This window comes from Moschus berezovskii, chromosome 5 (assembly GCF_049115385.1).
Source record: "Moschus berezovskii isolate FMDL1 chromosome 5, NW_MosBer_1.0, whole genome shotgun sequence".
Taxonomy (NCBI): domain Eukaryota; kingdom Metazoa; phylum Chordata; class Mammalia; order Artiodactyla; family Moschidae; genus Moschus; species Moschus berezovskii.
The window spans coordinates 13150268-13173364 of record NC_142464.1 but is presented as its reverse complement, the minus strand read 5'-3'; the positions used below and the strand labels follow the sequence as shown (position 1 = coordinate 13173364).

Genomic DNA, 23097 nt, shown 5'->3' with positions numbered 1-23097 from the left:
TACAGTAGCCTTTCAACCAGTCTCCCTTCAGTTCCTACCACAGAGGGTTTAATCACTCGGTAACATGGGCCAATCTGAATCACTCTAACAAAAAGGATAGAAACACGTATGCAAATATTTTTCATATCATTTGAAGCTTGTTCACAGACTCCTAGATTAATAACTCTGCTTTTCCCCCTCAGATCTATCCCATACATCTCCAATGACGTATCTCCTAAAACTCCTCTTTGATCAGATTTCAAGGCTCAGGAACCTTTAGTGATTTTGCACTATTAAGTAAATGAAACAGAGATTCACTACCCTGACATCCCATACCATTCCCGCTTCTTTACTATAACTCCACTATACACATTCTGGATCCGTGATCCTAGCAACTGCCATCCTTCAAATATGCTTTATGCTTTCTCACCACTGTGTTCCCAACATGAGACATTCTCTGCCTCCAGCCTCTACCAATACATGAATTCAGCATCTCTGCTTCAACAGACTCCATAACAGAACACACTCCCTCCCACATACATCCCACTCCAGCTTGGAGCTGTCCTAACAACAGACCTCTTTCCTATGCTAAAATGAAAATTACGTCCCATTAGCATCTGTGGTATTTGAAGCAACACAGAGTACATTTAATCTGATTCCTGACACGCCCCCCTTTCTGCTTGCCTTCCCTGGGACACCATGTCACTTTCTCATAGGATGTCACTCAGAACTGAGCACAGTTCTCTCTGTTTTGGCCCCCAACACAGCTTGAGCACAGTAGGACAGAAGAACAAGGCTCTTCACTGCTCTGTGTTGGTGCTGTTCTGGCAGGGCTGCCCAAGGCTGATTAACTTTGTGGGCAACAACATTACCTCGCTGACTCTATTAAGGTTTCATGTATGCTCAGTCCCTCTTAGTCATGTCCGACTCTTTGCAACATCATGGACTATAGCCCACCAGGCTTCTCTGTCCATGGGATTATCCCAATACTGCAATGGGTTGCCATTTTCTCCTCCAGGGGATCTTCCCGACGCAGGGATGGAACCTGCATCTCTTACGTCTCCTGCCTTGGCAGGTAGATTCTTTACCACTGAGGCTGCAGGATGCTAAAACCCATAAGGTCTTTTTCACTTGTGCTGCATTTAAGTCATGCTTCCTGAACTAAACGCAGCATTTTATTCTTTATTCCACATTACTTGTTAGAACCAGCTTATCAAGATCCTTTGACACCATGGATCCTATCTTCCAACGTGTTATGTGTCCCTACCAATCTCCCAGCATCAAAAAATATAATTAACTTGTCATCAGTGTCCTTTTTCAGCTTAGCTATTAATATGTTGAATAGGGCAAGGATAAGTATCCTGTTAACTCCATTATATTCTTTCTCATCATCTTTCCTCAAATGTCCAGACCATATGCTATTCTATCCAGAAGCAAGAGGGTCTTAACTTTTAATGTTCATAAGAATCATCAAAGATGCTTCATAATAATGCAAACTCCTGGGTCTTAGCTCCAAAGATTCAGATCTAGGATAGTGGCTCAGGAATCAGTTATTAATAAGCTGAATGTAGCTAAATAATATTATGGAGAAAAGACCTCATTTTAAAAATGACACTATACCTTTTTTCATCCTATATGTCTTCCCTCCTCTGGGTTCCTATAGTGAAAAGTGAGGTGAAGTCATTCAGTTGTGTCCAACTCTTTGCGACCCCATAGACCATAGCCCACCAGGCTCCTCCCTCCATGGGATTCTCCAAGACCTCATGCTAACAAGGGTGCTATCTGTCTTATTCTCCAAGATATTTCTAGTGCATGGCACATTTCTGGGAACATTACAGGCTCAATAATTTTTTGTTAAGTTAATAAATGAATCTTTATTGTCTGTACCACGCATGTAACACATGAATATATTAAACCTACTAGTATATAGGTGAACTTTCAACTATTACCCATGAATGACAGAAAATATGTAAAATACAGATTTGTATCTTTTGCAGCACTTTGAACATGGAACATTAGTCCCTAAGTATTTATCAAAATAGGTAAGAGGAAATGAATAGAGATTCTAGAAAAAAAGATATATGAGAACTTAACAACACAACTTACATATCAGTGGGTAAAGAATGGAATGTTTAATTTTAGAAAGTACTGGAAAAACTAGCTATCCATAAGAAAAAATACAACATTAGGTCCCTTCCTTATACCATATACCATATACACACACAGAAAAAAACTATAAACAGATTAAAAATCTAAACAGGAAAAGCAAAACTATAAAATTTTCTGTAAAAAACTAGGATAGTATTTCTTATGGGGCTAAAGAAGGACTTTAAAAATTAGATATACAAAGCTTTTATAAGACTTCAGAAACTGACACACTTAAAAATATTAAAATTGAAATATCTTCGTAAGAAAAAGACCTTAAGCTGGTGAAAGGACACACCCCAGATAGGTAAAAGGCATTTTGTAACACATAATAACAAAGACTCTGTACAAAGAATATATCCAAAAAATGTTAAAATCAATTATAAAAGACAACTGAATAGAAAAATAACCAAAGGATATAAACAATTCACGAAAGAAGAAGACACGAAATCAGGAGAATAGAATTAAGAAGAAACCCAAAACCTCTTTAAGGTTGGCAAAAACTGAAAATGTTGACCGTATCAAATTGAGATAGGGATGTGAGGAAACAGGAACTTACAAACTGCTGTGATATAAACTGATACCATTACTCAGAACATAAACCAGCAGTGCCTAGTGTCATTGGCACCCACACTCCTGGGCCTAGAACAACGCTCCCACACGCTTGCACCAGTGAGACGTAAGTGTGAGTGGCGCCCACACTCCTGGGCCCAGAACAACGCTCCCACACGCTTGCACCAGTGAGACGCACACATCTGCTGCAGCGCTCTTTCTTAGTGATGACAGAATGGAAGCCACCTTACTATCTACCAGCAGGAGAATAAATACACTGTGGTTGGTTGCATCTTACAATAAGACTTAACTTTAACTGCCACACTCATATGGCAGTTAAAACGAACAAAATCTACATGGGTGGATTGTAAATACACAATGAAGCCACATAATCTCACAAATGAAAAACTACAAAACAAATTTTTGGTTGTAAGAATGTTTAAACACTATGGAAATGTTCTATTTAAAACATTTTTTGAGTATTTTTAAATACACAAAATTAGAATAGTGAAACCCCCTGTATTCATCACCTTGCTTCAGTCATCATTAATATGTGCCAAGCAATGGTACACATTTTTAAACACTAAAATTCATGCTGAGGAAACGGCCATTATCCAGGGCCACTAAGGAGCACAGGACGTCAAGAAAGGACCACCAGGTCCTGCAGGCACTACCACCATGAGCAGTGTGGCTCTGGCACACTGAATTCCTCTGCAGGGCTTCCCCTGAAGTCTGGAAAGACTTCAGACTGGACTGATAAAATGCCTGGTGGTGGTTTAGTCGCTAAGTCGTGTCCAACTCTTTGCAACGCAACGTACTGCAGCCCTCCAGGCTCCTCTGCCCATGGGATTTCCCAGGCAAGAATACTGGAGTGGTTTGCCCTATCCTTCTTCAGGAGACCTTCCCAACACAAGGATTTAACCCATGTCTCCAGCATTGCACGCGGATTCTTTACTAATTGAGCCACCAGCGAAGCCCAAAATGTCTGAGACAACAGGAAATGACCAGGATGCAAACTGACAGGTACACATAGAGAAGTCTTTCTCTATAAGACACAAAACACCAAGCAGACTCAAAGGTTCTAAAATTCAAATCAAAACACTAAACATGGACTCCCTAATCCTTAGCATTCAGAAGCAAATAATTTGAGGTCTCTTCCAGCTCTGTGGGCACATGATTTCATCCTCAGACATGTTCTTGGAGAAGCAATAACAAAGCTGCCTCCCCTCCAAAGACCCATCTTCTCTTCTCCCTAAACCTAGAGTTTGCTTTAATACCAGGGTAGCAAGTGACTTCCTGAGTGCTCTCTTTGCTCCTAATGTTACCCCCTTGCTTCCACAGCACCACTGGAGGAGACGAGGAATACCTATAGCCTGTCTCTGACACTCCAAGTGTCCAGTATGCTGTAGAGCAGGAAGGGGTTGGAAGAACTGGTAAGCAAGGGCCAAAGTGCATTATCTGGAACGGTACACACATACCTCTTGAAGCAGTGTGCTGCTGTAAGGACCCAGCAGCTACTCAGGAGCGTGGCCCCACAAAGGAGCCTACCGTCTCCATGGGATGACTTCAGCCGGAGGGCTACTTGCCAAGGCCAACCACCCCTAAGAAGAAAGTAAGCCACTCATCAGAAAAGCAAGGCACATTGTCCAGTGAAACAATGACTTAGGCGTGCAGGCAGGAGGAAAGGACTTGAGAATGTGAACTCCTTTCCTACTTTGAGAATGATATTCCTACAGCTTTGAGCAGAACACCCTGAAGATTTGCCTATAGCATCTGTGTGTATAGCCCCTAACTCTGACATCCCTGGAAACAATTTGTGTCTTCTTTATATTTTGTGATTTGAAGCGTATTTTCTCCATCACCTAAACACCCTAGAGAAGTTGGGTTTTTTTGTGTGTTTTTTTTTTCTGTTGGTCATGCCACATGGCTTGCAGGATCTCAGTTGCCCAATAAAGGATTGAACCCGAGCCATGGCAGGGAAAGTGCAGAGCCCTAACCATTGGCATGCATGCTAAGTTGCTTCAGTCATGTCCGACTCTTTGTGACCCCATGGACTGTAGCCCACCAGGTCCAGGGAACTCCCCTGAAGAAATATTTACTAAGCAAAACACTGGTTTTCCATTTGTAAATTCAATAAGCAAAAAAATTACAAGAATGAGTCAAGTCCAAAACAAATATATTCTAAATTAAATAAATGTGTAGTTATACAATTTTTCAGATTTCCTGGTAAATCAGTTTGTTTCTGCAACCCATCTATCTCATATATCAGGAGATAGTGATTTGAAAAACATGGTCTGTATAAATAAATATAGGTCAAAGGGCAGTGAAATTATTGGTGTGATCTGTATTTAGAAAATAAAATAAGACAAATCCACTATATAATAGTAGAAAATGCCCCAATTTGTAATCCCCTCTCTGTATAAATAATTCTCTAATATGGAAAATCACTTCTGAAGAAACTTTTACCTTAAAGAATTCTTCCCACCAATGATCCGCTTCTGCCGACGGGGCAATAATCTCAAACCACAAACAGATGAGAGGGACTCTGAAGCAGAATGAGGTTTTTAATTAAACTACCACATTGCTGATACTGGGGTAGAGATACAAGTGACACATTTCCCTGTAGCTGCTTCCTCTATTTTAAAGTGCCTTTCTCTTCAAATTATAGGCTATTTTTTTTTCTTATAATAAAAATTAGACATTGCTTTCTCAGCTAACGAAGGCAACAGTAATTCACAAGTAGACATGGAACTTTATGAGGTTTCCCACAGTCAGCTGTGAGGAGGTTTCATGGACTGTTGAATGGTCTGGCCCTACTCCTCTGCTGACTATGAAGACTGTTCAGGAGTTCAGAAATACTAAACAAGAGAACTACAAAAAATAATGATGATCTGAATTATTTAATTTTCACAGACAACACTCTTCCAAGACACATACAAATGTAACTCACAGAAGCAAAGCACATTCCCAGGAAGAAATTCTGACACAAATTTACATTTATTCAAATAGCATATTAATGTACGGAAAGGATTTACTAAGCCAGTTTAAGTGGCAAATTGGATTTAAGTCAAACATCTCAAAATAACAGATTTCTGTCAAGAGTATTAAAAAAAAAAGAAGAGTTAAGTTGAAAATATATGAAAAGGTGGTGTTTAAAAGAAGAGTAAATAAGGTATGACTAGTTTTAAAAATAATTTTAGAAAGTGTGTGTGTGTGCTAAGTTGCTTCAGTCACGTCCAACTCCTTGTGACCCTGTGGACTGGAGCCCACCAGGTTCCTCTGTCCATGGGATTTCCCAGGTAAGAATACTGGAGTAGCTTACCATTTCTTCCTCCAAGGGATCTTCCCAACCCAGGGATGGTTAAGTATATATGTTTAAAGTACAGTATATACTGTTTTTCTATCAGAGTAGGAAGAAAGGGTAGGAATTATGCCAAGACCATGAAAGTCTAGTCAGCATTAATATTCTCCCATAATAACCAGGTAAAAGGGAGCCAAACAGGATATCAGCAGTAGGTATTTCTTCATAGAGAAAGAGGTTCAGCAATGTGTACCAAAATCATTAATTTGTCAAATGAGCTCAGAGACATGCCGTCAAACCTTAATCCTCATCTCTTATGATATGAGTCCTCTACGTGACACTGTAAGTGAGAAGATACCAGATAATGTTCCAAGTCAGGTCAATGCATATAAAGCATATATAATGCATATAATGCCAACACAAAAAATGATGTAATATTCAGCAAGCAAAACCAAAAGTTTACATCATTCTGGGGCAAAGTAACAGATTGCAAGAAAGTAAAATTTATTGAAAGCCATAAAATTCACTAATATAAAAAAGTTATAAAGTAAAATGAAATTCATTTATGAAAGGATCCCATCAGATGACCAAAAACTGATGACTTGAGTTTTAATCATCTTATAAAAGTTAATAGGTCTTGAACCTCAACACAAAATCAACAAGTTAATAAGTCAGATTCAGTAATCCAGTTGATCTAAGATAAAATCGTTTTATTTCAGATATGTAGCATTGGGACCATGGAAAGGTATCAAAATGAGCACTGCTACACCTTTGGAAGGCATTAAAGCAAATGTATTAATAATGAAGAAATAAATATGGTATTTCATATTTTAAAATAGGTTTATTTTACACAGAAATATACTAAAATATTTCTTAGTTACTGAATTTTTATGTTTTTCTACTACTTAAGAAATTTTCCATAATCCAAAGAATTAGCTATGTTAACTTTGTAACTGTATTTAAATTAATGAAGGGAATTTAATTAAGTTACAGTCTATAGTTAGGAAAAATTTGCTCACCAAATCATGTAATATATGTGTATATATATATATATATAAAACAAAACATAAAGAGTTGCAAATATTCTTCACACTCAAAAGACTCTCAGATAATGAAGAATCATATTAACAATATCCAATTTATTGGATTGTCTTTAATGGTTATTAAAAGATGCTAGAAAAAGAGGATACTCAAGTATAGACACACCTGATTTTAAGAAAATCTTAAGTATCAAAACCATGAATTTTTAATCTGCATAAATAAACGACTGTTCTTTTCATAAAACATAACCATAGTTTCCTCCAAAAGAGATAGTTTTCCCCTTCTTCACTTAAAACAGTATTTGTTTCATAAAAATTAAACTCAGAGTTTCTATGAACTCTCCTATTTATATAAGTATGAACTATCCATCACTGTATTACACTGAAAGATTACTTCTCATTTTCCTTACATTTTTAAATTTCAGAGAGTAGAATGTACAAAAGATAATTTCTTTTTGCAATTAATTTCAAAAACTATCCCTGTTAAGATATTAATAAGAGTGGAAGAAGTGCCCTTCTCTGATTCACCTTTAAATTTTCATTTCTTCCTGCTTTTATGAAGCAAATATCATTTCTAAACCTTCAAGGATACCAGCAAGTTTGACAGTTTTATTACATTCAAAGAAGGAATGGTTATAAATGGCTAAGAATGTCAAAGAGGGACAATCTCAGAGATTACAAAATCCTCTAAACCCACTCCTGCCCCTGAACTCTGCCCTCTCTGGGAGTCCCACACAGGAAAGTTGGTGAAGAATCACTGCCTCTAAATACTAGCAGAAGGAGCAAGGGGTTGAATATATTCTTATGGAAGGGAGTTCATCACCCAAGTGCTGCTCAGAATAATGACGTGGGGATGAGTATTCTTTGACCTTCACAGACACATCCCAGAAGGTGACATACCTTTACTACTGTTTCCTGATGCTTTCTTCCCAAGATAATCACAAATAACTCCTGCGTCTTCACTGTGGCGGCAGTTGTGGTCTCCGATGTCCTGTCTGACACAGTCGGCCAGGGACCGTTCGTTCCCTGTGCACTTCACGTTATCCATATGGATGGGTCCCTCCCCTTCCCCGAAATACGCCATGCTCCTTGCTCTGGCTGGGCCCCTGGAAACAGAGCATTCTTGAGGATGTGGAGAGTCAGTCAATCGTACATTTGAATAAATCACAACATATACTCTCATCCAAGTATACTTCTTAACTTTCATATATTAATATTAGCATCTATATGTGCTAAAAAATTATTTTATGACTATCAAAAAACTTGAGAGATAATAACTATACATTCTTTGTTATCATATTCCACAGCTTCTTGATTACATCTTAATTTCTAATAAGAAAGTCACATGTCAAAAATTTATGAGTCTTAAAATCTAGTTTAAGCAGGAAAAAAAACTTCTCAAAAATATCCACTGTCTTCCAGAGCATAATACTCTCTTAAAATTGGTTTCCAAGAAAATTATGAGAATTAAATAATTACCTAGGGGGCTAAGAATTTTTAAAGCCCACTTTAGAAGTAAAAACGCACAATTTTCAACTGAGAAAGAGAAAACCAGGAACCATAGTTAAGAAGGCAAAATTACTTTAGGTATATCACTTTTCTTTGGTTTCTCTCTTTTTTTAATAATATATTACTTCTTATGAAATATACGAATACAGAATTTTCAGTGAAGTATTTCGAACTAACACCATATTCAAAACTCAGTTCCTGTTAAATTAATGACATGATTATGAATGGCCAAGTTTTAACGTTTGAATTATAGGAAAATTTTCCTTGTAACTTCAAGTTAGGGAAAGATTTGTTAAAAAAAAAAAAAAAGCATAGATGGTACACCTTAAATTAAAAGACTGATAAGCTCAACAAAAATTAAAAAACGCCACTTCACTAAAAACCACCAAAGGAAAGTGAAAAGATAAATTTTAAAGTTTTTGAGTATGTATACTATGTACACATATATAGTGTGTGTGTGTGTTGATGAATGCATTCTCTAACAGAGGGAAATAGCATACAACATACAAACAACTCAAAGTTCATTTATAAAATAAAAACCAGCAACCAATAGTAAAGCAGGAGGGTTTTCAATCAAAAGAAACTGTCTTATTAAAAATGACAATATAGACCAGATTGCTAAAATGAAAATACTTTCTACTTAGTTAGAATAAGGTTTTTATACTTTCCTTATAGTTATGCAAGGAACTCAGGCAAAGTAGTTTATTGATACGGATTATCTGAGGAATTTGCTTGAATAGTCCCCTTTCAGCTATGAGACCTGGCCTTACAGGCTTGTAGCTGGCAGTACACTCATTTCAAAAATGTACCTAAAATTTCTTCTGTGTTGGTGATGGCTACTCTGACATAAATTGCAAATAAAAATAAGATTTAACCAATTAGAAATACTTATAGTCATGGAAGATCAAACAGGCAACTTTAAAATTACTCTTTAATTCTTTCTACATATAAAACTTTTAACAGTTGTATAAGTAAAAATGCTCATTGTATCAAGTTTTCAAAATAAAAGCATGAAAAAACCCCAACCACACACTGCTAGGATTTGGCACACATTTATGGGGAAAATATTAACTACCATTATTGTTAAAAAAAAAAACTCACTGTACAGATTAGTGGATCTCAAACTAAGTGGACGATTCTTATGAAGGTGGTTCTGCATCAAATTTCAGTGTAGGGAAAAAAAAAGAATTTATTTCCTTACTATTGCACATTTATTTTAAAATTTTTATAGGTTTTACAAGTATATACATCCTTATATATTAATCTTTTTGTGGGCAGCTTAGATTTCTTCCCAGAAGTGAAATTTTTTATTCAACAGATATAAACATTTAAGATTCTGGATTTATACATTGTTTCATATAGGACAAGTCTTTGGAAAGCAAATTATGCATTTGAAATATGTATAATAAAATATAACTATTTAAAGGAAAGGTATTTTTCTAATTTACTTTGTACATCACAGTTCTGATCTGTCTGGAATTTATTTCTGTTAATATTAGTGAGGAATCTAGCTTTATTTCAGTCCCTAAAGTAACTGCTCTAATAACTCTTCCTGCTGACTTAAAGGGCATTTTTATTTACTAATTTATCATGCTTGTAAGTATACAAGCCACTTCTCAGTCTTTATAGTTCAATAATTCTACACATTAAAATTACCTTTGGGCGCCTTTAAAATATAGCACAATGAACCCCACTGGAGGTCAATTAAAGTAGAAGTAAGATGTTAAGTAAAGAGGGAGTGGGGCCAGGCCTGGGTAATATTTTTTATGTCCCAAAGTGATTTCCAGGCACAACCAAGGCTGTTAACCATCACTGACCTCTTTGCCTATTCCTGTGCCAGCATCACATAGACTCGATTTCAGATGAATTTGGAAGTGAAGCCCTTCTCCCCAGCCATCATACACACCAAGAAAAACAAAGACTTCGATGAGAAGAGCATTTAACGTACAGATTAATTTCCATTTTGTCTTCCCATTCAGAGTTGTGGAGTATCAAGAAGTCTTACAGCTTCTGCAAAGATTTACTAATAGCTTTTTTTCACATAGACCTCAATTTTTGTGAAGTTTATTCCTTGAATTTTTTTGAGATTTGTACCTTTTATAAATGACATTTAAAAAAATTTTCTACTTAGCGTATAGGAACATTTCTTTTTAAAAACTATATTTCATATTGTTACATTAATAAACACTAGTTCTAGTGTCTTTTCAGATGATCCTTCTGGGTTTTCTAGGTGGACATTGCATTATTCATATAACAATTCTGGTTTCTTAAAAATTCCAATACCTCAGTTCTTAATGATTAGTGGAAACTCCAGATAATACTGAGTCATTGCAGCAAAAACAGGAACACTTATTTGTTCCTATTTCATGCTTGTTTGTGATAATACAGTTAAGGTAGTTTTATTCTATTCTCAGCATCCTAGGAGATATGAGACAGGAATACTGATTTTTATCATGTAAGTTTTCAACATTATTATGATAATCATATATGTTTTCATTTATAGACAACACACCAAAATACATTAAATTGAATGCTTCAGCTGAACTACTCTCATATTCTTACAGAAAATTTGTTTGAGTGATATTGTTCTTTTAATATACTGCTGATAAATTCATTAATGTTTTGTTTAGAATTTTTAATATAGATTCATGAGTTTTCTTTTCTGTATGAATCCTTGTCTAGACTTAAAATCAAGTTATATTAACTTCATAAAATGAATGGAAAGATTTTCATCTTTTTTTTTTGCTGTACAACAACTATTATATTAATAACTCAGGAGCCATCTGTGTCTTAAAGACTGGTCAAAACTCTTCAGCAAAAACTCGAGTCAGTTCTCCTGTCATTAGTAATTTATTTTAATTTATTTGGGTTTTCTATCTTTTGTATCAATTGTAAAAAGATTTTTTTTTGGTTTGAGTTTTTAGGTTTTTTTTTTTTTTTTTTTGGCTATACTGCATGGCTTACAGTATCTTAGTTTCCCAACAAGGGCTTGAACCTGGGCCCCTGCAGTGAAAACACCAAGGCCAAACCACTGGACTGCCAGGGAATCCTCTTGATAATTATATTTTGCTGAAATGTACAGTTTCCTAGATAATTGTTCATTTCATCCAGCTGTGCAAATTCATTGGCTAAAAGTAAGTTTACAGTATTCTACAATTTTTAACCCTCTGTATCTGTGCGTATATTTCTTTTCTCTAATGTTTACTTAAATTCTTTTTCTTAATCAGAATTGCCGGAAATTGTTATCTCATTAATATTTTTTAAAAAATGGAAATAATTGCTGATAAGTGCCTGTGTAATGAAGAGCATCACCGACTCTGTGGACATGAGTTTGAGTGAACTCCAGAAGTTGGTGATGGACAGGGAGGCCTGGCATGCTGTGATTCATGGGGTCGAGGAGAGTTGGACATGACTGAGCGACTGAACTGAACTGAACTGAATGAAGAGCAATTTGAAATTCAAATAGCCATAATTTGAAGAAAATTGAAAATTAATAACATCCTGGAACTAATATCCAAGATGATTCCCATCAGTTTTGGGTGTGAGGACGAGCAAAGGTAGAAAGCAAATAACGATAAGCTAAATGTTTTGATGTTTTTCAAGAAGGGGAAATTACAGATAATTTGTGAAATTGGTAAGAAAATATCTGAATATCTTACTAAAAATTTAAAGAGAATTTCTAGTAAAACAAGAATGCTGAAATTTCAGACAACTAGAGATAGCAAAGAAAGAATATTAGATTGTTTGTGAATCAAAAGCTGGAAAGTCATACAAAGAACCAAAAATAAAGCATGATAGATAGCATAAAAGTAGATGACAGGTGGAAGTAAACATGTTGAAAATAAAATTAGACTCATTAAATAAACCAAAAGGATGATTTCTTAGAAATTTACCAGTCAATGCACAAACTAAAGAGAATGTACCATTTTAGATATATCAACAAGTAGAATTAGAGAACATTTTAACTAATAAAAGTACATAATTAAAGACATTCTAAAAGATATAGTGAAATCTAATACATTTTTCTTTGACTTTAAAAAAAATAATTAAAGACTGTGTCACCTATAGGGACTTCTGGGTTACAAGCATGAAGTAATTCATAGCTGATAATTTCAGTGAGACAATAGGCTCTAATACACGAGTCTTTAAACTGAGACCTGGCTTTGATCCCTGGGTTGGGAAGATCCCCTGGAAAAGGGAAAGGCTACCCACTCCAGTATTCTGGCCTGGAGAATTCCATGGACAGTCCATGGAGTCGCAAAGAGTCGGACATGACTGAGCAACTTTCACTTCACTTCAACTGAGTATCAAGTCCTCCTGGGAGTAGATGATGATTTTCCAAGAGATATGGGAACTGATATGTAGATCATCAAAATCCATGTGTATTCTCTCCTAAAACTGGTCTTGCTAAGTCAAGATCAACTTCTCTTTCAACATTTCCTTTTTCCCACTACACACACACAAAAAAAAAGAAAAAAGGCATGCCTTTCACTCAGCCAATCCAACCACAGTGCATTGCTTCAAGATTTAAAAGCCTCTGAAGTCCTGGGTGTTCATTGGAAGGACTGATGCTAAAGCTGAAACTCCAATACTTTGGCCACCTCATGCGATGGGTTGACTCATTGGAAAAGGCTCTGATGCTGGAAGAGATCGGGGGCAGAAGAAGAAGGGGACAACAGAGGATGAGATGGCTGGATGGCATCATGGACTCGATGGACATGAGTTTGAGTGAACTCCGGGAGTTGGTGATGGACAGGGAGGCCTGGTGTGCTGTGATTCATGGGGTCGCAAAGAGTCGGACATGACTGAGCGACTGAACTGAACTGAAGTGGCCAAAAGAACAGTTCAAAACAAATCATAGCAATGAAGCCTCCTGTTACCCAAGGACCAAAAACCCAACCCATTGGTCTAGGAAATGGGAGCTTTTGTCAACTTTTTTTCCTATCTTGAAAGATCATTTATCAAATGTGTTGTTTTTAATTAGCTGTGTACCAGAAATTATAACATCCTGAGAGCAACTTGTTAGAAGAATTTAATTTTTCTCTATCTCACTCTCTGCATGTGTACACACACACACAGTTTTTAAAACATGGTAACATTAGGATTCTGTGGGGAAAGAAAATTTAAACTAAAATTTCAAGGAGAAAAAGAAACTATGTAAAATTTGTGAAGGTCAACTTATTCATGTATTTTTAAAATGAATGACAGTATCAAAACAAGATATTTAGGTTTTACTGGATATAATTAAAAGAATGATGTAACTTCAACTTTTAAATGTCATATACAAATATGCCAGAAATTAAACTCTTTGCAACTATTTAAATATAAGATTAAAAATTAGATATAGTTAGTTTTAGGTCTCTATTAAGGCAATAGGGATGGGCTTCCCAAGTAGTGTTAGTGGTAAAGAAGCTGCCTGCCAGTGCTAGGAAGCATAAGATGTGCAGGTTCAATCCCTGGGTGGAGAAGATCCCCTGAAGGAGGGCACAGCAACCCACTCCAATATTCCTGTCTGCAGAGAGGCATGGTATTGTTGTCATGGACAGAGGAACACGGTGGGACAGTCCATAGGGTTGCAAAGAGTTGAACACGACCGAAACGACTGAGCACACAGGCAAAGCAATAAGGATACACCCTTTGAAAATTCTTTTAAGGGATATAACTCTAATAAACACAGAGTGCAAGAGCAATGTCATATTGAAGCATGCCAACGGAATCACACAAAGGTCAAAAAGAATGGAATCTCCATCATAGTTATTTAGTCCTAACGAGGTTAGCTGATAGCAACACATTCTCTGTCAACCCTCTAAAAAGGATGTGCTCATATGCTAGACTTCGTCAGTTCAGTTCAGTTCAGTTCAGTCGCTCAGTAGTGGCCGACTCTTTGCGACCCCATGAATCACAGCACGCCAGGCCTCCCTGTCCATCACCAACTCCCGGAGTTCACTCAAACTCATGTCCATCGAGTCGGTGATGCCATCCAGCCATCTCATTCTCTGTCGTCCCCTTCTCCTCCCGCCCCCAATCCTTCCCAGCATCAGAGTCTTTTCCACTGAGTCAACTCTTCGCATGAGGTGGCCAAAGTATTGGAGTTTCAGCTTTAGCATCAGTCCTTCCAATGAACACCCAGGATTGATCTCCTTTAGAACGGACTGGTTGGATCTCCTTGCAGTACAAGGGACTCTCAAGAGTCTATAAGCAGGGTAAAAAGACAGCCTTCAGAATGGGAGAAAATAATAGCAAATGAAGCAACTGACAAAGGATTAATCTCAAAAATATACAAGCAACTCCTGCAGCTCAATTCCAGAAAAATAAACGACCCAATCAAAAAATGGGCTAAAGAACTAAACAGACATTTCTCCAAAGAAGACATACAGATGGCTAACAAACACATGAAAAGATGCTCAACATCACTCATAATCAGAGAAATGCAAATCAAAACCACAATGAGGTACCATTTCATGCCAGTCAGAATGGCTGCTATACAAAAGTCTACATGCAATAAATGCTGGAGAGGGTGTGGAGAAAAGGGAACCCTCTTACACTGTTGGTGGGAATGCAAACTAGTACAGCCACTATGGAGAACAGTGTGGAGATTCCTTAAAAAACTGGAAATAGAACTGCCATACGACCCAGCAATCCCACTCCTGGGCATACACACTGAGGAAACCAGAATTGAAAGAGACCCATGTACTCCAATGTTCATCGCAGCACAGTTTATAATAGCCAGGATATGGAAGCAACCTAGATGTCCATCTGCAGATGAATGGATAAGAAAGCTGAGGTACATTTACACAATGGAGTATTACTCAGCAATTAAAAAGAATACATTTGAATTAGTTCTAATGAGGTGGATGAAACTGGAGCCTATTATACAGAGTGAAGTAAGCCAGAAAGAAAAACACCAATACAGTATATTAACACATATATATGGAATATAGCAAGAGGATAACGATAACCCTGTATACGAGACAGCAGCAGCGACTTGGATGTGTGGAGCAGTCTTTTGGACTCTGTGGGAGAGGGATAGGGTGGGATAATTTGGGAGAATGGATTGAAACATGTATATTATCATATGTGAAACAAATCTGAAGTGGTTGGGGGCTCCCCACCTCAACACTCTGTGGATTTAAAAGGCCGTTTCTTCTGGAAGTGTATAAATTAGCCTGGGATAGAACCTGCACGCTGAATTTACTAATTAAGAAATGAGAAACCAAAACTATAAAGGTGGCACAGAAATACAAGAAACTATTCTTAAGTAATCTTTTAAAACTTTGAATAGAGCTACAGATTTTACCATTTGTTATAAACTGGTATATATAATTTAACCAGAACCATAAGAAAATTAGTATTGTGTGAATTCTGAAGCACTTTCAACATGTTGTAGGAATAACGTGGACTTTCTTGAGTTTTACACATTCATAAGTGAATGGTCTGTATCTCATGCCTTTGTTGGTTTTCTGTGAGCTGTAGTTTCTGGGAAGTGAGCAGCTCTCATTCCTGTAACTCTTGTAATCCAGTCATTCATGTGCCTCCTTCATGAGGAGTCAGTGCGGCTGTGGTGCTATTATCCCTCTGATGGGAACTCTAAAGACTCGGTGTAAAGCCCCAAAGGTCTGTTACTTATTTTATTTTATATTGTACTATATTTTATTTACAGTGTTGTGTTTGTTTCAGGTGTACAGCAAAGTGATACAGTCATATATATATATGTATATATATATATATATGAATTAACAAAACCAGTTCCCGTCTTTTGATGGTGTGCTCATGGTTTATAACATAAATGGCATTATTTTGAGAGAGGGATAACAGGTATGGTATCGGGTTTTTTTTTCTTTTTGCAGCTTGAGGCAGTTGTAAAATAACTTAATGTAGCTTTTTGCAACTGTGTAATCTATAGTATTTTTTCATTTGGTGAAATTTTAACTGTTAATGTTTTTGGCATTGTGCTTTGTACCATTTATTAAATAAAAATTTTAAAAAAGTAAAATGCTGAAAGAAAAAAAAAAAAGAGTCTTCTCCAGCACCACAGTTCAAAAGCATCAATTCTTCGGCAATCAGCTTTCTTCACAGTCCAACTCTCACATCCATACATGACCACGGGAAAAACCATAGCCTTGACTAGACGGACCTTTGTTGGCAAAGTAATGCTTTTTAATATACTATCTAGGTTGGTCATAACCTTCCTTCCAAGGAGTAAGCGTCTTTTAATTTCATGGCTGCAATCAGCATCCGCAGTGATTTTGGAGCCCAAAAAATAAAGTCTGACACTGTTTCCACTGTTTTTCCATCTATTTCTCATGAAGTGATGGGACCAGCATTAGCTGACTACAAAAAGGGCAACTGCTTGCAAGCATAAGAGTTAAAACAAGAAGGCAGAACATCACTTGGTTTGACCTCAGCTCTAGAAGCAATGGCTCAGTATTTCCTAAATTAATGTTCACAGTGACTTTACAGAACATAACTACTGCAAATAACAAGAACCAACTGTAATTTCAGTAACAGCAGAGTCCCTTATAAGGCTACTGAGCTGCAACATAAATCACAGAGAAAAGGTTAAGACGTTTGGCTGACAGAAGCGTTGTTATGAATATTGTTGTTTTTGTTTAGTCACTAAGTTCTGTCCGACCCTTTTGTAACCCCATGGACTGTAGCCAGCCAGGCTCCTCTATCCATGGGATTTCCCAGGTAATAATACTGGAGTGGGTTGCCATTTCCTTCTCCAGTGTTATGAATAATTGAGAGTTATGGACTATTTGTTATTAGATAAAATCTACATTTCTTAAGTAACATAATGTATATGTCTTATAAGAGTACAGAAACATTTAAACAGACTCTACTTCATATTTCTGTACCAATCTGAATCAAGTCAGCATGCTGCCAGTATTTTCAACTGAATCATAAATACTAATTTTACACAAGAATAAGAGTAAAAAAATCATACGTTTTGTCAAGCAACCATCCCAAATAATTAGGTTTTCTTACTTGTAGCCAAGCTGTCGACAGATCACAGTTGCATCCTTATCAGTCCACCCATCATCACAAACTGTTCCCCACTGGCCATTGATAAAAACCTCCACTCGGCCTTCCTTCTTATTTTCTCCATCCATCAGTCTGATTGGAAAACCTAAATCACGAGTTAAAAGTAATACTCATTACTACTTTTATAAGAGCCAATACAAGCAAACTGATGTTAAAGTGTCAGAGACTTTATAAAATTGTATTTGCATTTAAAATGAGCTAAATATTAGATGGAAAGTGAGAGAGAGAGGACAGACCAATTTAGGGAAAAAAAAAAACAAACTGTATCCACTTTTGCAATATCTTTTGAAGCCCTGAGGTCAGAGTGCTTATCTTGCTCAACTTTATATTTCCAGACTTGAAACAGTGCCTGGCATTATAGAGTACACATAACATCTGTTTGTAGAATGAATGAATATATAGCCCTGTAAAATTGTGTATGATTTTATTACCTCTAACTTCTAGTTAGTAAAAGACATTCACTTGGAATTGTTTTTATTCTACATCTACTCACTTATCCACGAACATACCTAGAAATAACATTCCAAAGCTAGTATTTTTAAGAAGAATTTTTAGACATACTTTAGGATCCATGAGTAACTTGAAAGATGGAAGCGAAGGAAAAAAAAAATGCAAGCAACTAATAAGGACAATTTCCATCTCGGGCTTCTTATTTACTATTGATTCCCAAGGAAGGGCTTAAGTCATAAAAACCATTAAAGGTGTAAAAGTTGAGAAACTGATATCTAACAAACTGGGGGTTTATCTGAATTATGCAAAAGAAATGACTTGTAGAGTTTTCACACATCTCTATCGACACCAGTAAATATGGTTTTGTTTAATTAAAAGTCTCATTAAGGCTTGCATACTGCCTGGGGTTGAATTGTGAAGCCATTAGAATGGGCTCTAATCCAATTTGTACACAGAGATACACAGAAGGAAGATGTTGCGAAGAGACAGAGGGAGAAAACCCACCACAAGCTGAGGAGAGAGGCCTGGAACAGATCTTCCCCTCCCAGGCCTCAGAAGTTCCCACCTGTTGTGCACACCTTGATTTTGGACTTACAGATTCCAGAAGTGTGAGACAATAAATACCTGCTGTTTAAGCCACCCAGTGTGTGATCCGTTACAGTAGTCCAAGCAAACTAATATACTTTCTTTACTTTATCTAGTTACTAGAAGGGTCTCCAGCTTGCACCTCTAAGATTGTTAAGGATTCAAAGAATACCATCAAACATGGTGAAATTATCAGAACCTAAGGCGGTGACGTAAGCAGCTAACAAACCAAGTATCATTCAATATGTGTTCAACCCTATGTATGTAATCACTAGATGACATTTTTTAACTGAAAGAAAACACAGTTGGCAAGATAGACACATCCTACTTCAATTCCTCGAATTCTTCTTTGTTGCCCCAGATTGGCTGGCTCTCTAATCTCTGATCACACCCACTTCATGGAACAGGCATCATAGTGGAATCAATACAGCAAAGTCAAAATAACAATCTTCTCTATGCGTTGTTTACATTAGCTAAAAAATTTTTGCAATAGACATGTTACAAAACACAATATATTTAAAACTTTACATTTCTTATTATTGTAACTGAAATTTAGGGATTCTTTGCAAGAGAAGCAAGGGGAAAAGTGATTCTCAAAGAAAAAATTTAAAGAGATGAAACTCTTCAAGTTTTCGATTTTTACACTTTTTAGATCTTTGGTACAAAATTAAGAAATCATACACACATGGAATTAGATCTCCACATTTCATCCTAGTTGTTTTATGGGCAGTTTTTCACATTCCATGAAAATAAAAATGATAAAGTATTTTAAAGCCTAAGTTGCACACTTTGTAAAATTAATATATACAATATTTCTGAACCTAATTTTAGCCATTCATTTTATTAAATCATTGGACTTTTGATGCTTGAAGGGAAACTGAATGACAGAAACCATTCTATTAATACTACCTCACTAAGTTCTTTTTGTTATAGCAATAATAACATACATGGCTTATCTCTAAAATCTTAAAATGCCTGGGAAAACTAAACAGAGTATATAGTACCTTTCATTATATATCTCAAACTCTGATTACAACAGAGCTTTCTTTATTTCAATTGTCCTATAAAACTGATTTAATACTTTTTTTTTTTTTCCGAGCGCCGCTGCGCACCCGGGGCCCACAGCCGCGAGGACTTAATACATTATTTTTAAGAAAATAATATTTTTCCTAAAAGAAAGATAAAATCTAGCATAAAAGTAAAAACTGAACTTTATACTGTAAAATTCAGAGACAGTGAAGTGTGAAAGATATCTCTGTTAAGATTTAACACTCTGAACTTTAGAATTAATGCAGTATTGGTGGAGAGCAGTCAGGGCAATCGGGGCAAGTAAGTTTGAGATAGGATGTGGAAAATTCAGTAATTAATAAATGTATTTAAATTTTAAAAAAGAAAGCAGTATTAAAATAAGAAATCTACATATTTACCATCCCACAAATTTCCCCCAACTAGCATAGGCATTAACTATATTTGTACTAAATCACCTTTACTGACCTACAATATTGTTTTTGAGCATGCCATCTACCACACACCTAAAATTAGGAAGTGTCTACTGAACTACTAGTAATTTTGAGAAAAGTTTCATTCACAATTAAAGGTCAACAGTTTAACTGTGTTAAGAGTTGCCTTCAAACAGCTGAATACTCTAATAGTCTAATAGCTTTTATCATAGTGCCAAAGAAGTGAAAAAACTCAATTGTTTTTAAACTGCACCATTCCATGATCTCTTTGCAGTCCTTTTTGATACATGGGAAAGTAATGATCTCTTTGGATGAATAAATGGTAATCTGATTCTATTGCAAAAGAATAATTTGGCTCAGATATAATGTTCTTTGGACAAATGAATAGTTAATATATTAATAAAATTAGGACCAAAGAATTCATAATAATGATCTCATATTTTATTACTAATTATCACTCTCAACTTTTTAAATTTTTTAAAAATATATCTATCAATATAATCTTAGAAAATAAAGATTTTAAGGAAATTGAAAGGATTAGTTGTCCTAACTATATGTGTATATTTAACCACACAGGTCTTCAGAGAACTGAGATTGTAGTATTTGGTATGCTTCCCGGGTGGCACTAGTAGTAAAGAACCCACCTGCCAAAGCAGGAGAGAAAAGAGAGGGTAATCCATCCCTGGGTTGGGAAGATCCCCTGGAGGAGGGCATTGGCAACCCACTCCAGTATTCTTGCTTGGAGAGCCCCAAGAACAGAGAAGCCGGGCAGACTACAGTCCAAAGGGTTGCAAAAAGTCATACACGACTGAAGTGGCTTAGAACACATGCATAGTTACTTCATCACATGGAGTACTGATGGAATATGCCTGAATAGATCACTCCATGATCCAAATACCTGCTATCTGGGGCTAAGAGGTTCCATTTCTAGCAAACAGGCTCTATCTCTCCCAACCACATGTAATTATTCATCACATAATCCTAGGAGGATCATAAATCCTTTATAGGAAGAAAGTAGCAAGGGAGGAGACCAAACAGAAACAATTTAAAATATGACCTATGAGGGACAGGGTAAAATGCTGTATTTCTACCTGGTATCATTAGTGCTAGATTAGTGGAGTACGTCACTATGATCTCACAGGTCAGAGTACAATGGGGAATCAACATACACTTTGACAAAGTATGAGTGCTTAACTTCATGCTCAACTGCATGCTCAGTCGTGTCCCACTCTTTGTGACCCCGTAGACTGTAGTCCGCAGGCTCCTCTATCTGTGGAATTTTTCAGGCAAGAATACTGGAGTGGGTTGCCATTTCCTTCTCCATTTCCTTCCCGACCCAGGGATCAAGCCCACATCTCCTGCATTGGCAGGCAGATTCTTTACCACTGTGCCACCAGGGAATAGTTAATATTGTGGGATTCAACACATCCCATTGTTTTATAATATGAAGATGCCAGCTTCAGAGTCTCAAAACAGGAGGATATAAAAGGGGCTGACTCAAGCTTGAGGTGAGACTTAAGGACCACCAGTGGTTATTTCAACATTTATGTACCAAAAAATACACGTATAGATACAAACAGAGCTATGGTAGAGTCCTGGCAAGTTTTCTGAATATCTCCCTCTATATTTTTCATTCATATTTATTCTGGCCTCTTCATCAGATGTTAAGTCTGTCAAGGATATATAGTAGTTGCTCTCTGATCACAAAAGGACCTTTATCTAAGAATATGTAAGGTCTTCCCTGTAGCTCAAATGGTAAAGAATCTGCCTGCAATGCAGGAGACCCAGGTTGGACCCCTGGGTCGGGAGGATGCCCTGGAAAAGGAAATGGCAACCCATTCCAGTATTCTTGCCTGGGAAATCCCAGGGACAGAGCAGCCTGGCAGGCTACAGTCCATGGGGTTGAACAAGTTGGACACGACTGAGTGATTACCACTCCACACAAATATTTTAGATGTTCATATGTTAGATAAGCTAAGTACCTTTTATGTGAATATAAGTCTGAAGAAATTTGGAATGAGGGGGTAATAAATGATGTTAATGGGTTTTCAGTAACAGGATATCTTAGAAAGACAGGTGGGCTGTTTACTCCAATGAATCCACCTTGGCGTCTAGTGAGAAACTTGAAAGATCTAGGTTAGGACACAGCAATGGCTGGCTGGCAAGCAATGATTGACAAGGCCTCAGGACTAAAGACAAATGAATCATGGAGGGTGGGAAAGAGGCCTATTGTTTTGTTGTGATTTATTTTCAATCCTTTCTCAAATAGTTCATTAGAATTCAAGGTAAATGAGAGGCAGAATAGGTGACTAATCAGTTGGGGAATGGACATTGCAGTTTCTTTCTTCCATCTTTCAGATACATGAGAAACGTACGCTCATAGGTAGAGAAAAATTAGGAGTAAAATTTTGAAACATTGGTGGAAAGACTCAAAAGACTATTTTTCTCTGAAATAAAATTATTAAAAATTAGAGCATCTGGGGAAATAGACTTTTTGAAAAGCCAGAGATGAGAAATGTTTCACATTCCAGACCAGTGGCTAGACGTGCAGTGGCTACTGGAATATGAATACTCAAGAGCTATGGCAGGGCCTCACCCAGGGAGAATCTGAATCCGTTCCCGCCGGGGTAGCAGGAGATGCCAACATCTTCCCGATGGCTGCAGTCATGACTTCCCCAGGGTCTCCGTGAACATTGAAGGAAACTGGCTTCCTTTCCTGAGCAACTGACGCCATCCAACCATATAGGTCCCATGCTCTCTTCAAAGTGGTTTGCAGAGGTTTGTCTGCCATATCTGTGGCAATAAAACAAACATCATGCACACAACTGCTGTCTCTTGTTTCAAGGAACCACAAACCATAAAACAAGCAACCTCATTAAGTGTCATGACTTCAGAGGGTAAGTATTTGTTCTTTCTCCTATCCTGAGAACTCAGTTCTAACAGTAGTGTTCACTACATCACATATTTTGATGATCTTAATAATGTTTGATTGATTGAATGGGTAACAAGTGGATAATTAATCCTATTCCCC

The 23097-nt window shown here is 36.8% G+C and overlaps 1 protein-coding gene across 3 annotated transcripts in view; it reads right to left on the bottom strand.

Annotated features, from left to right (window-relative positions):
- PRSS12 (serine protease 12) overlaps positions 1-23097 on the bottom strand; it is an 81790-nt gene that overhangs the window by 18337 nt on the left and 40356 nt on the right. For all 3 annotated transcript variants that reach the window (XM_055434877.2, XM_055434876.2, XM_088836151.1), the window contains 5 exons: positions 22663-22859; positions 17515-17656; positions 7918-8123; positions 5143-5221; positions 4155-4277 (listed from right to left, as the gene is read on the bottom strand). In XM_055434877.2, the coding sequence (XP_055290852.1) occupies positions 4155-4277; positions 5143-5221; positions 7918-8123; positions 17515-17656; positions 22663-22859 (747 nt within the window). The remainder of the gene's footprint in view (positions 1-4154; positions 4278-5142; positions 5222-7917; positions 8124-17514; positions 17657-22662; positions 22860-23097) is intronic.